This window comes from Molossus molossus, unplaced genomic scaffold (assembly GCF_014108415.1).
Source record: "Molossus molossus isolate mMolMol1 unplaced genomic scaffold, mMolMol1.p scaffold_m16_p_19, whole genome shotgun sequence".
Taxonomy (NCBI): Eukaryota; Metazoa; Chordata; class Mammalia; order Chiroptera; family Molossidae; genus Molossus; species Molossus molossus.
The window spans coordinates 5,234,201-5,247,917 of record NW_023425354.1 but is presented as its reverse complement, the minus strand read 5'-3'; the positions used below and the strand labels follow the sequence as shown (position 1 = coordinate 5,247,917).

At 58.2% G+C, this 13,717-nt stretch overlaps 1 protein-coding gene across 3 annotated transcripts; it reads left to right on the top strand.

Moving 5' to 3' along the window:
- Positions 1-961: 961 nt before the first annotated feature.
- SLC16A5 (solute carrier family 16 member 5) lies at positions 962-13,717 on the top strand. Of its 3 annotated transcripts, none has more exons than XM_036269944.1 (6): positions 962-1,056; positions 2,251-2,399; positions 5,139-5,394; positions 7,955-8,098; positions 10,900-11,709; positions 12,845-13,095. In XM_036269944.1, exons 3-6 carry the CDS (start codon positions 5,196-5,198, stop codon positions 13,093-13,095), a joined length of 1,404 nt encoding a protein of 467 aa, XP_036125837.1. In that variant the 5' UTR covers positions 962-1,056; positions 2,251-2,399; positions 5,139-5,195. The 3 variants fall into 3 exon arrangements, with proteins under 3 accessions (XP_036125837.1, XP_036125836.1, XP_036125838.1); XM_036269943.1 differs by having other exon boundaries at positions 2,224-2,399; XM_036269945.1 differs by lacking the exons at positions 962-1,056; positions 2,251-2,399 and having other exon boundaries at positions 5,196-5,394; positions 12,845-13,717.

The window sequence follows — 13,717 nt, the reverse complement described above, 5'->3', positions numbered from 1 at the left end:
TTCCCACCCCATTCCTGCTGGGAGATGGAGTCTCTTTCTCTGGACCGCAGGCTGGCGCTCTAACCACTGAGCAACCGGCCAGGGCTGATGGAGTCTCTTAAGCACATGCTTTCTCCCTCCCACTTTTGGGGCCCTGAAACCCGGGCTTTGTTTCATTTTATTTATTTATTTATTTTTATCCTCACCCAAGGACCCAAGGACATTTTTGCATTTATCTTCAGATAGAGGGAAAGGGGGAGAAAGAGAGAGAGAGAAACATCGATGTGGAAGGGACACATCGAGTGGCTGCCACCCGCACGACCAACCAGGGCCGGGGACAAACTGCGACCGAGGTACGTGCCCTTAGCGGGAACCGAACCGGGACTCTCTGGTTTGCGGGCCGACGCTCTAACCGCTGAGCCAGACTGGCCAGGGCTGAAACCTGGGACTTAAATTGAAAATCGAGCCCTGGCCGGTTTGGCTCAGCGGTTGGAGCGTCGACCTGCGGTCCGGAGAGACCCGGTTCGGTTCCCGCTAAGGGCACGTACCTCGGTCGCAGTTTGTCCCCGGCCCTGGTTGGGTCGTGCGGGTGGCAGCCACTCGATGTGTTCCTTTCATATAGATGTTTCTCTCTCTCTCTCTCTCTCTCCCTCCCACTCTGTCTGAACAAAAAAATGGACAAATGTCCTCGGGTGAGGATAAAAAAAAAAAAAAAAAAAATTGAAAATCGAGTAGTTTGAGTGAGCAGATGGTCTATGCAAATGACATGCTAACGACATGCAAATGACCCGCTGACCGCCCGGGCTGCGGGACCGTCCGAGCCACTCAGGTTGAGATAAGGTGCGGCGCTGGCCACGCCCCGCCACGCCCTCCCACCTCCAGGCAAGACTTCCGTCCCCCACGCCCGGCGGCTCCGAGGTGGTCCCACCCACCCGCGCCACTGCGGCCCGCCCGAGCCCGAGTGCCAGACGGTCCCCTCCGCCCTCCCGGCGTCCGGCCACCTCCAGCGCAGCAGCGCCGGGCCGCAGGAAGCCGCTCGCGGGAGTGGACTGCGGGCACGCTGGCCCGTGCGAGCCGGTAAGCGGGTCCCGGGCCCCCACGGCCCCCAAGGCGTCCCCCCGCCGGGTCCCCGCCAGCGCATGGCAGACCTGGCCCGCCCTGGGCCGCGCGGGCCCCTTCCCGCCTGTCGGGGGTGAGGATCCGGAAAAGCCTGTTTGTCCTTGGTCCTGGGCTGCCCCAGCCTCGCAGGGCTGGAGACCCCCACGCCTGAGGGGGTTCCTCCAAAGCGACTCCTTGGAGTGAGGGGACCCGCACCACCCAAGGCTTGGCCTGAAATCTGCGCACGAGCGCCGCCTGGACGCCCGAAGCCCCACCCAGAGATCTCTCCAGCGGAGGGTGGGAAGTCGAGTGGAAACTAGATCCCGGACCTCAGAGACAGGGCCCAGGGTGACAAGAGGTCATGAATTTCTGTTGCCTGTCCCATCCCCCTTCCAGGCTAAGGTCAGCCTGCCCTGTGGGAAATGTGGGGCACGTTTTGGAGGCTGGGAAGGGAGAGGGTGACTTGCTCCAGCTCGCCGACCTCTGGAACTGTCTCCTTTTTTCCGGGGTCCCTGCCAGGTGCAGGGGTTTGAGGGCTTGTCAGCCCCAAGTTCAAGCTGGCTCTTGCAGTTCTCAGGGCCCAGCAGGGAGCCCCACTGCGCCTGTCCTGGGTCCTGGGCTCGAGGTTCCTGCCTCATACGTATGTGGTCTGGTGCCGAGGGGGTCTCCAGGGTCTGCCAGGGCTGCCCACCCTTTCACTTCTCTGGGGCTTGTGCGCCTCCTTTTCCCCTCACCCTAGGAAAAGCAGGGGAGAGGAGGAGAGGAGGAGGCCCCTCCACTCTGCACACCAGTCCAGGAACCCCAAGCCCTGCATGAGAGCACCCACTCACCCTTTGACCATACGTGCACTCAGAAAGGCAGGAAAAGGATTTCGAGGGCCTAGCAACACCTCTGTCCTCTGATGGGAGATCCTAAAATCAGCCTGGGGGTTGGGAGGACAAGAAATGTCATCTCGGCATTGTCGCTTGGGCCTGAAGATGCTCCCACTCTGGGCAGAGGGCATGGGGGTGTCCCCGAGGGCGGAGGTGTGGCCCCTGCAGAAAGCTGCTCTCCTCCACTCCCAGAAAGTGAGATGAGAATGAGGAAGTGAGATGCGAGCGGGGTGTCTCTAGCCACATCTCCCTCCTTGCCCCAACCACACACCAGGCAGTGATCATGACTCATGGTTCCCAGAGCAAAGGAAAGACCACTTCCCAACTGGGGCAGAGGCACAGCCGGAGCCCCCCGCCGCCGCTCTTCTCTGCTCTGCTCCAGTCTTCTGGGATGGACCTGCTTGCCAGGAAGCCAGGTCACCCAGCTGGCCTGCCTGCGGGGGAACGCAGGTGGGTCACATTAACATTATTTTTTGTGCTCTGCCAGAGGCTGGGTGGGAGTTTATGAACAGGTCCTTGCTTCTAGTGTAGAAGAGGGAGTAGGGACAGGGGGACAAGATAAAGAATCGAACCACTCCAGTGTGCTATGAAACCCCTATTAAGGGGAGAAAACAGGAAGGGGGTGTAGCCCAGCCAGGGGTGGGGTGTGCCCTAGGGGTGCCCCAGGGCTGAATCTTGAAGGGCCAATCAGACTTTTCTCTGGCCAAAGATGTCAGAGGAACCACCACTGTAGCCAAGTCTGGGGGAGCCAGCTTGCGTGAGGAGGGGGCTGGACATAAAAGCATGGGAGTTGCTGGGGGTATGGGAGACAGTCTCCTGGAAGACAGTCTGTAGAGGAGCTCCCAGAGGGACGCCAGGGGTCCCCAGAGCAGGGAGGCAATAAGCAAAGAGAGGTCAAAGGTGCCTAGTGGTTTCCTAGGCTCTGATTGTCCCAGGAGTCCCCAAGAAAGAGACGCTATGAAGAGCCAGCTCCACCGAAAGTTTCTGGAGGGAAGGTGGGTGCAGAGTGAAGGTCAGAATCCTGGACAGAGGGGCTGCTGAGAAGGGCACTAAAGGAACCTCTCCCTGGAAGAGCAGGGCAGGGATGAACAAGAAGGGGACAAGAGCCCGGCCGGTGTGGCTCCGTGGTTGAACATTGACCCATGCACCAAGAGGTTCGATTCCGGGTCAGGGCACATGCTCAAGTTGTGGGCCTGATCCCCAGTGGGGGGCATGCAGGAGGTGGCCAATCGATGTTTCTGTCTCTCTCTCCTTCTCCCTTCCTCTCTAAAATCCCTTCTTCTCTAAAATAAAATTTAAAAAAAGAAAAGGGGCAAGAGCTGGGGAGGGGGGCTGGGGGCCACCAGGCCTTCCGACATCTCGTCTCTGATCTCTCGTCTTCCCTGCCACCTGTTGGACAGTGACAGTGTGCTGCTCCGAGGGGGAACCTGCACAGCCCAGGAGCTTGGGAGAGCTGGGCGTGGGGCAGCAGCGGGGGCAGCACGGGAGGAAGTGAGGGCAGCAGAGGAAGGCTGGTGGCCCTTCCGGGAGGAAGACGGGGAAAGTGGCAGGTCCTGGAAGGCTGAGGGGCCGGGATGTGTCAGGGAGGAGGGGCGAGCAATGGAGAAGGGTGTGGAGACTTGACATTCAGGTCACAGTAGAGAGGATCAGGTGGCATTGGTGGCCTTTCCATCTGCTGAGGGAACAGAAATCCTGGAAGGGGCGAGAGCCAGTTTGCTGGAGGAGCCGAACCGAGGTTTGCCCGAGCCTGGAGCTGGGCCAAGAGGATCAGGGCTGAGGGGATCTCCAGGGCCAGCGTCACAGGCAGGAGCCAGACGGGCAGGAGGTACTCCTGGCCCACACTAGGGCTCAAGGTCACTCCCACACTCACACTCACACCCTGAGGCTGGGATGAATGGGACACTCACCTTGGCAAGGCTGTACCCTGAGAAGGAACTGGAGCGTGTGACGGAGTCACTGTAGGGTGGGCCCGGGTGTGTTCCAGCTCCTGGGCCTGGGGGAAAGGTGTGGGCTGCTTGGCTGGGCAGGAAGGGGAGGTTTCATATTTCTGAGAGTTTCCATGGATCTTCCCTGGACCTGGGGCTAAAAGGAGGGGGCTGTGGGAACAGCAGCTCGTGGGACCCGTTGCCTCACGGAAGTGAAAGTTGCTCCCAGAGCCTGCTGAACGTGGAGCCCGAGCAGGTCTGAGGGCGCCGGGGAGCCAGGATGGAGGAGGGTGTGGAGGAGGGTTCTGCATTTGGGGACGGCTTCGGGCTTCACGCTCTGGTCAGGGCAGCTTCTGTGATGAGGGAATGGCCTGGTGGTGACAAGGAACTGAGATAGGACTGAGCCAAAGATGTGAGGGTGCGTGTGTGTATGTGCAGCACGTGTCTGTGTGCGTGTGTCTATGTAAGTGTGTGCCTACATTTGTGTATGTGTGTGAGCATGTGTCTTGATATGTGTCCATGTGCGGCTGTGCATGTATCTGTGTGTGTGTGTGTGTGTGTGTGTGTTGGGGGGTTGTTCAGAGAAGCCCTTGCAGGTGGTAGATCATTCAGCATAATTGTGAAACTTGACTCTCGGCCATGACTCCTTATAAACGGAGAACTGTAGGGTGCTTGCCGAGGTTGGTGCCCCTGTTTGTTTGTGTTTTGAGTTTGGCGCCCTTGCTGCGTTCTGGGCACACTCCTTGGCTGCGCCCAGCACAGCGTGCTCGCCGTGGCCTTCACAGCAGCCCCGACAGGAGTTTGCTGTTGATGTAGCACTGCGACAGTGGCTTGTGTGCAGGCAGCCGCGTTATGAATGTAAATGCGTGTGTGTGTGCCAGGCGGGGGGCTCCGTGGGACTTCGCCGGCCCCAGAGCCCTGCTCCATTCTATGAGCAGTTACTGAGCGCTTGCTGTGTGGGGCCGGGGCGGCCCGGGAAGTCCCACCTGCTTGCTGACTGCCAAGTGATGTTAGACTGGAGAGAATCCCATTCACCTGCCTTGCTTCTCGGATCCCTCACCTGCCAGCCCCCCTGCCAGGCTGGCTCTGGGAAGTGGGTGAAAGGAGATGCCAAGGCCAACTCACGGGCCTCTGGCCACCTCCCTGCGGGTGGCGCTCCTCTGATACCTGGTGCTGAGGCAAGAGGAAGGATGGTTTCAGCCGCCCAGGAGAGGTGGCAGGTGAGCCAGGGGAGGGCCGGCAGCTTCATCCTGTCCCTCCCCAGGCAGCGCAGGCACTGGTAGCGGTGGCAGCGAGGCTGTGGCCGTGCTCCCCGCAGAGGATGCCGCAGGCCCTGGAGCGCGCCGAGGGCTGCTGGGCCTGGGTGGTCCTGCTGGCCTCCATGGTGGCCCAGGGCCTCAGCCTGGGCTTCCCCACCTGCATCGGCATCTTCTTCACTGAGCTGCAGCAGGAGTTCCAGGCCAGCAACAGCCAGACCTCCTGGTTCCCCTCCATCCTGACGGCCATGCTCCACGCAGGGGGTAAGTAGCCTGAGGAGGGGCCCAGGGAGGGATGACAAAAAGCCACAACCTTCTTGGCCTCCTGGGTCCCTCTCTTGGAGGCCACAGGCTTTGCCTTGCTGGGTGAATTCCTAAGATTTCACCTGATTTCAGCACAGCCTGCTCCCCGGACTGGAATCCCTCTGGGCTGGGCTGGGTTGGGCCGCGCAGGGAGGCACCTGAGATGCAAAGCCAGTCCTCTTGGACGGATCCAGACTCGAGGGGCGCTACACCCAGCACAGACTGGAGGAGGAACGGGCTGAGACCACTCTGAGCCTTGGTTTCCTCCCCTGCAATGTGAGGGTAACACCCAGCATCATGCCCACCTCCCACATGAGACCCTAGGGGGTTACGTGACACTTGGCAGGTGCTGAGAGCGCGGGAGATGTAAGCAGCTGAATGACTTGTGTTCTGGAGCCCTTCCCCGGGGGCTTCGCCCGAACGGGCTCTGAAGATGCCAGGAGCAAGATGGGGGCGGGGCAAAGGCCCCACCTTTCACCAAGAAGCAGAGGGGGAATTGCAGGGGCTGGGGAGATGGAGAGAAGGCAGCCCCCCATCTCCTGGCTAGCTCCTGTAGGACTGTGACCCTGACCCCAGCTACAGGGGAAGGTCAGGGGCCTGCCCCCAGCTTCTGGTTACTTTCCAGGGAGTCTCCACAGACGGTGGCCTCCAGGGGACCTGGTCAGCTGGAGTGGGGTCTGATGGGACCACAGAGTTCTCCCCATGTGGGGGTGGGCTTGCCTTAGCTGACCCCGTCTCCCTGCCTGCCTCCTGCTCCCCCGTTCACCTGGCACCAGCAGCCTGCTTGCTCCTCCAGTTCCTTCCCTCCGGTTGTGAAGGAGATCAGACTGGATAGGTGCGGCCCTTGCTGGAATGACCGCTGAACCTGTCCCCCAGGCACAGGCTCAGGGCAAGGGGAGAGGCCAGGCCTAGCCCAGACCGCATGACCTTTTCACTTGCAAGGTTGGTGCAGAAGCGGGAATCTCGGGGGGGTTCCTTCGTGCAGCTGGAGAGGGGTCTGGGCCAGGGGCTGGAAGCCGGGCATCCAGTGGGACCCCCACTCCCCAGCTTTAGACTCCTCATATACACACACACATTTAGCCCATGCTTATTCAGAGTATGATAGAAAATTTAAACTTATAAGTATCATTGGCCCTGGCTGGTTTGGCTCAGCGGTTAGACTGTCAGCCACGGACCAAAGGGTCATGGGTTTGATTCCCAGTCAAGAGGCACATACCTGGGTTGCAGGTTTGATCCCCAGCCCCAGTGAGATTGTGCAGGAGGCAACCAATTGATGTATCTCTCTCACATCGATGTTTCTCTCTCTCCCCCTCTCCCTCCCTTCCACTCTAAAAAAAATCAAAGAAAAAATATCCTCATGTGAGGATTTGAAAAAAAGTATCATTGATCCCGAGGCCCTCCTGCCCCCCCCATATTTTAGAGATAAGGAAAGCAAGCAAGTACAAAGTACAAAGCCTGCCCAAGATTACAGAGTGAGTTCAGGGCAGAAGGAGTGACCCTGCCAAAGAAATGCCCTGCCTCCCAGGGCCCCTCCCCAGCACCCTCAGCAATCTCGGCCAAGCTGGCACACGTCCCAGTCCCACCCCCAACTCAGTGACTCAGGGCTTTCCCCAATATCACCTTTGCTAAGTCAGGTCGAAGTGTGGCGGTGGGGAATACGTGTGGTTCGGCGGTCATACTGCTGCAAGGCCTCGCCTCCCCCCTACAGCTGTCTCTGCTTGATCATGTCTGAGGATGGCTGCTCACTTCCTCTTTCATCCCCAAAATCGTATTGGCACACATCCCCTCTCCACCCCAAACACACACACACACACACCTCGTGCATGCACCACTTTCCCTGAAACCGTTGCGTGTGCTTGGGGGCAGGGCGCGCAGTGAATGGGGCCTTGCAAGGCACGAGCAGCCGGAGAGGGCTGGCTCGCCTCTACTCCTCTGGGTCTGGGCCCCGAGAAAGCCACAGGGTGGGGGGTGCAGTGGAGGGAAACAGGCCCCTCTCCAGCAGGAGCCAGACCTCTGGGTGCAAGACTCTGGCGGTGGCTGGAGGTGACGGGGGAGGGGAGAAGATATCCCACCTAATTTTCTCCAGAGCCCAATGCAAGGGGTGCAGAGTGGCCCAGGCCCCTCGCTGCCCACCCTGGACAGGTGGGAGGCTGGAGGGAGGGCTGTGGCCAGTCTTGTTTCACCCGGCTGGAAGCAGCCTCAGGTCTGCACCTCTGCGATCCTTGTCTGGGTCAAACTGAACATATGCAGCACCTCACCTCACACCCGGTCAGCCTGACCTCTCATTCTGTAGGGGAGGAAACAGGCAGAAAGAGGGAGAGCCTTGCCCAGGCCACATGGCCAGTGTGTGGCAGGCGGGCATCAGAGTCTAGGATTGTGGGCTCCCGGGCTTACGCCCTCGAAGCCTCCGAGCTAGTTCCTGCTGGAACACCCTCCTAGCCCCACTGCCCCCTCCCCCCGGACTCTTCAGTCAGCTGCCACCTGGCTTCTCATCCCTGCCCATCCTGCCTCCACCCCACAGGACCCCTGTGCAGCATCCTGGTGGGACGCTTTGGCTGCCGAGCGACAGTGATGCTGGGGGGGGTGCTGGCCAGCCTGGGCATGGTGGCCAGCTCCTTCTGCCGCACCCTCAGCCAGCTCTATCTCGCCGCAGGATTCTTCACAGGTGATTGTCAATTCATTTCGAGACTCACTGGGCGCCTGCTAAAAAGTGCCAGGTGCCAGTGAACAGGGCAGGGCTGCTCACCTGGAGGAGAGACAACGCACAGCTAAATGAGGATTCATTCGATTGGGACAAGTGCATGAGAAGACAGGACAGCTGATGTCATAGTGTCCTGGCTGAGGGTGGTAGTGTTAAACAAATGAAAAGGTAAAACATTGAGAACACCCAATGCGAAAGATACGCAGGGTTAGGGGGAGGTTGCTGTTTTGTTTTTATTATTATTATTTATTATTATTATTTTTTAATCCTCACTCGAGGACATTTTTCCTTTTTTTTTTTTTTTTTATCCTCACCCGAGGACATTTTTCCATTTTTTGTTCAGGTAGAGTGGGAGGGAGAGAGAGGGGGAGAGAGAGAGAGAGAAACATCGATGTGAAAGGAACACATCGAGTGGCTGCCACCCGCACAACCGACCAGGGCCGGGGACAAACTGCAGCCGAGGTACACGCCCTTAGCGGGAACCGAACCCAGGTCTCTCAGGACCGCAGGCCGACGCTCTAACCGCTGAGCCAAACCGGCCAGGGCCATTTTTCCATTTTTTGTTCAGATAGAGTGGGAGGGAGAGAGAGAGGGAGAAACATCGATGTGAAGGGACACATCGAGTGGTTGCCACCCGCACAACCCAACCAGGGCCGGGGACAAACTGCAACCGAGGTACGTGCCCTTAGTGGGAACCAAACCCAGGTCTCTCTGGACCGCAGGCCGACGCTCCAACTGCTGAGCCAAACCGGCCAGGGCGAGGTTGCTGTTTTCAACAAGCGGGCAGAGAAGGTGATGTTTGGGCAAGGAGCTAATGGAGGGAGTCTGCCATGAGGCTCTGTGGGGAAGAGCAGTCCAGGAAGAGGAAAACAGCAAGTGCAAAGGCCCTGAGGTGACAGCAGTACAACAGCCAGTAGGGTAGAGGGGCATGAACAAGGGGTGGAGTCTGGATGGGGGTTCACTTGTAGTGAGATGGGAGCCACTTGAGGGGTTCGGGCAGCCAGGTGAGTGACATTCTTCTGACCATTACTTGTAAAGCACCGTGCTGGGGGCCTGTGTGTTAAGACTGCACTGTGACACCAGGCCTTTTTGCCCTGAGCCCTGGAAGAATGAAGGAGCCACTAACCACCAGGGGAAACAAGAAGGGCAGGTCGCAGGAGGATGGGAAGCTCAGATCTGGACACATCCAGTCTGGAGTTCTGGGAACAGGCCCTGAGCTGCAGCGAGCAGTTGGGACATCATGAGATGGCTGGTATTCAAGTCTTGAGATGAGATGTCGCTCTGCTGTCATTAAGGGAACAAGGGAGGACTGAGCCTCAGGACACTCCAGTGTTTAGTGGTCTAGGCGGGAAGAATTGACTGAAGTTGGAGGACCAAGAGGAAGAAAGTTCGAGAGGAAGTGGGAGTAGTTGGCGATGCAAAGGCTAGTGACTTTGCTAAGAGCCATTGGGGTGAAAGTCTGATGGCAACAGTTTCTTTTTTTTTTATCCTCACCTGAGGACATTGTTGCATTTATCTTCAGATAGAGTGGGAGGGAGAGAGGGGGCAAGAGAGAGAAACATCCACGTGAGAGAGACACATCGACTGGCTGCCACCCACACGTCCCCAACCAGGCCGGGGACAAACTGCAACCAAGGTACATACCCTTAATGGAAATTGAACCCGGGACTCTCTGGTCCACAGGCCAACACTGTAACCTCTGAGGCAAACTGGCGAGGGCTGATGGGAACAGTTTCAACAGAGAACAGGAGGAGGGAAGTTGGAGACAACTGAGATCATCAAAACTTTCAAGAAATTTCGGTGTAAGGGGAGCAGAGAAATGGGCCAGGACCCAGAAGAGGCTGTGGGGTCAAGAGAGGGTTTGTTTCGTTTTTAATGAGAAATAACAATAAAGGAGGCACGCTCTAGAAAAGAGGAGAAAGTGGATGATGCAGGAGAGAGGGAAACTGCTGGAAGGGTATGCCTTTGAGGGCACAGGATGCAGGACAGAAGTAAAGGGCTGTCCTTGACCCGGAGCACAGAGGGTCCATTGTCACAGGCAGGAAGGGCAGGCTGGCAGCTGGCAGTGGGGAGAGGTGAGGCATGAAAATAAAAGAGGAAGAAAGCCGCGAGTCATCCAGGAGGAGGGGGAAGAAATGGCGAGGGACCCGGGCAAGCCAGGGCCCACCCGAGGCCAGTGGTCATGAGTGGTTGTGAGCTTTCTCTCCAGAATGTTCAGCTGTTCGGGGCAGGCTTGGAGTGGGTGGGGAGGCAGCATCTGAGCCAAGTCAGGTGAAGAAAGTCGGGAGAAGTGTGTTCCAGGCAGAGGTCCCGAGGTAGTTTGATGTCCAGAGAGAAAGAAAAGGCGAGTGTGGCTGCATCATGGTGAGTGACAGGGAGAGTGGCCTGAGATGGCACCCAAGAGGTGGCCAGGAGCCAGACTGTGCAGAGCCTTCCGGGGCATAGTAAATACCTTGGCTTTTTCTCCTAGGTGTGATGGAAGGTGTTAAGCAGGGGAGAGACTTACTTTGATTTAAGTTTTTAACGATCGCCTGGGTGCTGTGCCAAGGGGACAGGTGTGCCCCCGGCAGCCTAGGGAGGGCAGATCGAGGGGCAGGATGCTTCTAGGGAGGGGCAGGCAGGCTGATCCCATCTGAACTCCCTGGGGACCTGGAGGTGCGTCTTGGCCAGAAGGGAAGGAGAGCAGGCGCGGGACATGACTGTGTTATCCCCACAGTGGGAGGCTCCAGAACACCCTCGAGCTGGTCTCCCCTCTTCCACCACAGGCCTGGGCTTGTGCTTCAGTTTCCAGTCGACCATCACCGTACTGGGCTTCTATTTCACCCGCCGGCGGGCACTGGCCAACGCACTGGCTTCGGTGGGTGTCTCCCTGGGCATCACACTCTGGCCGCTGCTCGCCCGCCACCTCCTGGAGGACCTGGGCTGGAGGGGCACCTTCCTTGTCTTTGGCGGGGTTTTTCTCCACTGCTGTGTCTGCGGGGCCATCCTGAGGCCCGTGGCCACCAGTGTGGCCCCTGAAACCAGAGAAAGCCCTTCTCTACCTTCCAAGACACCTGCTCCTGGCCGCCTGGCAGCATGTGGCCAGGTCATCCTTCGCTACCTGGCCTTCGACATCCTGTGGCACAATGCAGGCTACCGAGTGTTCACGCTGGGTGTCACGTGGATGATCCTCGGTTTCCCGCTGCCACACGTCTTCCTGGTGCCCTACGCCATGCAGCACGGGGTGGACGAGCACAAGGCGGCCCTGCTCATCTCCATCATCGGCTTTAGCAACATCTTCCTGCGGCCCATGGCGGGGCTGGTGGCAGGCCGGCAGGATGTCGCCAGCTATCGCAAGTACCTGTTCAGCCTGGCAGTCCTGCTCAACGGGCTCACCAACCTGGTGTGCACAGTGTCAGCCGACTTCCGAGTGCTGGTGGGCTACTGCCTGGTGTACAGCGTGTCCATGAGCGTGGTTGGCGCCCTCTTCTTCCAGGTCCTCATGGATGTTGTCCCCATGGAGCGCTTCTCCAGGGCCCTGGGCCTCTGCACCATCTTGGAGAGCATCTGCATCCTCATCTCCCCCCCAATGGCTGGTGAGGCCCGGGAGGGAGGGCAGCCAGGTGTTCGAGGGTGTGGCCCGGGAGGGCAGGGAAAGGGGGTGAGGCAAAGGGAACAGTCTGGACAGATTTGGGCCCCATCCAGCATCCCAGGAGTAGGGACTTAGAATCTGTGTAGCCACCCAAGGGACTGGCTACAGTGTGTCCCCTGCTGGTTCTCAGAGTATGAACAGTTAAAAATAGGGGTCTGCATACCAGACTTACCTGAGTCTCTGTACCTATGTTTTCTTATCAGCAAGTGAGAATGATAATAGAATCTACCTGGTAGGCTTGTGAGGATCACAAGTTATACCATAAAGAGCTTAGTAGAGAAGCTGGCAGAGTAAGTACTATGCACGGATTTGCTGTTATTGACATCTTGGTTCTCCCACTTCCTGCCTGTGGGACCCCGGCAAGTCATTTACCTTCTCTGAGCCACAGTGTCACAAGAACACCTGTCATAACCATTGATTGACTTGTGCCAGTTACGGGGTGCACATGGCTGGATACGGAGACTTCCCTTCTGGTGGAAGAGTCGGGAGTTAAAGCAAAGAGACATACTTGGGGGCACAATGGTGACTTGTGCAGGGAGGGAGACACAGATACGGGAGCAGAGCCCCCCATGAGAAGTGTGACATTCAGAGCAAAAGGGAAGATTGTGAAGCCTTTGGTGCTGGGGGCCAGTCAGCAGCCAACACGTGGCTGCAGTTATTACCGTGAGATGTAATGCCCCAAGTGTGGAGTTGGCAGTCTCAGTTTCCAGGGGAGTTCCCCAAGCCAGCAAGTAGAGAGAGCTCTCTGGGAGGAGGTATGGGGGACCCAGGACATGTCTGAGCAGAGAGTCCAGACCCCACTGGCCCCTGTCTCCATAGCTTCCTGCCACCAGGGTAAGAGAGACGTGTCCTTAAGTGCTCTTTGGCCTGAGGACTCTTCCTGCCTGGGCCAGAGTAGGTTTAGTGTTTCCTCCCCGCCTTCATTTGACGACTAGTTAATGAGTGCCTACTAGGTGCCAGCCCCAACTCCTAGTACTGGGGATTCCACAGAGACAAAAATAAAACCCCTGCTCTCGCAGAGCACCCGTTAGTGGGGCTGGTAGCCCTGGGCGGTGCCTAACTCGCTCTCCGCCCTTCAGGGTTTGTCCTGGACAACACTGACAGCAACTTCAGCTACGTTTTCTACATGTCCGGCTTCTTCCTCATCTCAGCCGCCCTATACATGGGTGGCAGCTTCTGTGCCCTTCGGAAGAAAGAGAGGCAGGGCGGGCAGGCCAAGGAGGGAGCAGCCATCACGGAGGCTGCCCCGGAGCGGGCCCTCATGGTGGAGGGCACAGACACTTCAGAGAAGCGGCTGTGTACTGAAGTCATGTATGTGACCAGCGTCTGAGCCCCAGGATCACATGTGTGACCAGCATTTGAGCTCAGAGGTCAGTGAGCAACTACTGTCTCAGCCCAAGAATGGGATGTCCAGCTGCTTTGCCCAGAAAACCTGAACCAAAGGCCATCCCGGCTCACACGTCGGGACCCAGCCAGGAGCTGGGACCCTGGGGGCTGGCCTGCGAAACTCAGGGTTCCTTCCAATGAGCAGAATCCAGGAGCGAGTCCTGACTTTTTTCCTTGGGCACCAGGGTACTTGGGGCCCAGAAAGGTGGGTCTGAGCCCTGCTTGGGTCTGTTGTGGCTGTCTCAGCTCAGCTGCTTGCCCACTGCCGCTGCTACAACTCAACTCACCAGACCATTAAGTCCCGCCTGGATGCCTCCGATGTGATCTCTGTGACCTCTGGCCTCCAGACAGTTCCAAAGGGCTCACCTGTCCTCCGAAGCCCTCCTGCTTTTCTTCCTCCCGTGACCCAGCCCTTGCCCTCAGGGCTACCCCCAGCACAGGCTGCTGGGCTTCCCGCTGAACCTTGGCAAGAAGAGCATCAGTTGTGGCCTGCAGCAGTGGATGGCCAAGCTGAGGCGTTGGCCTGGATGTGGGGTTTGGACAGATTAAATGTCGGTGGGAGTATC

Bases quoted from the DNA above. Each gene is read 5' to 3' on its own strand.
- SLC16A5 (XM_036269945.1), top strand. From the start codon at position 5,196: ATGCCGCAGGCCCTGGAGCGCGCCGAGGGCTGCTGGGCCTGGGTGGTC. The intron at 8,099-10,899 runs GTGATTGTCAAT...CTTCCACCACAG, and splicing joins CGCCGCAGGATTCTTCACAG to GCCTGGGCTTGTGCTTCAGT. The intron at 11,710-12,844 runs GTGAGGCCCGGG...TCCGCCCTTCAG, and splicing joins CATCTCCCCCCCAATGGCTG to GGTTTGTCCTGGACAACACT.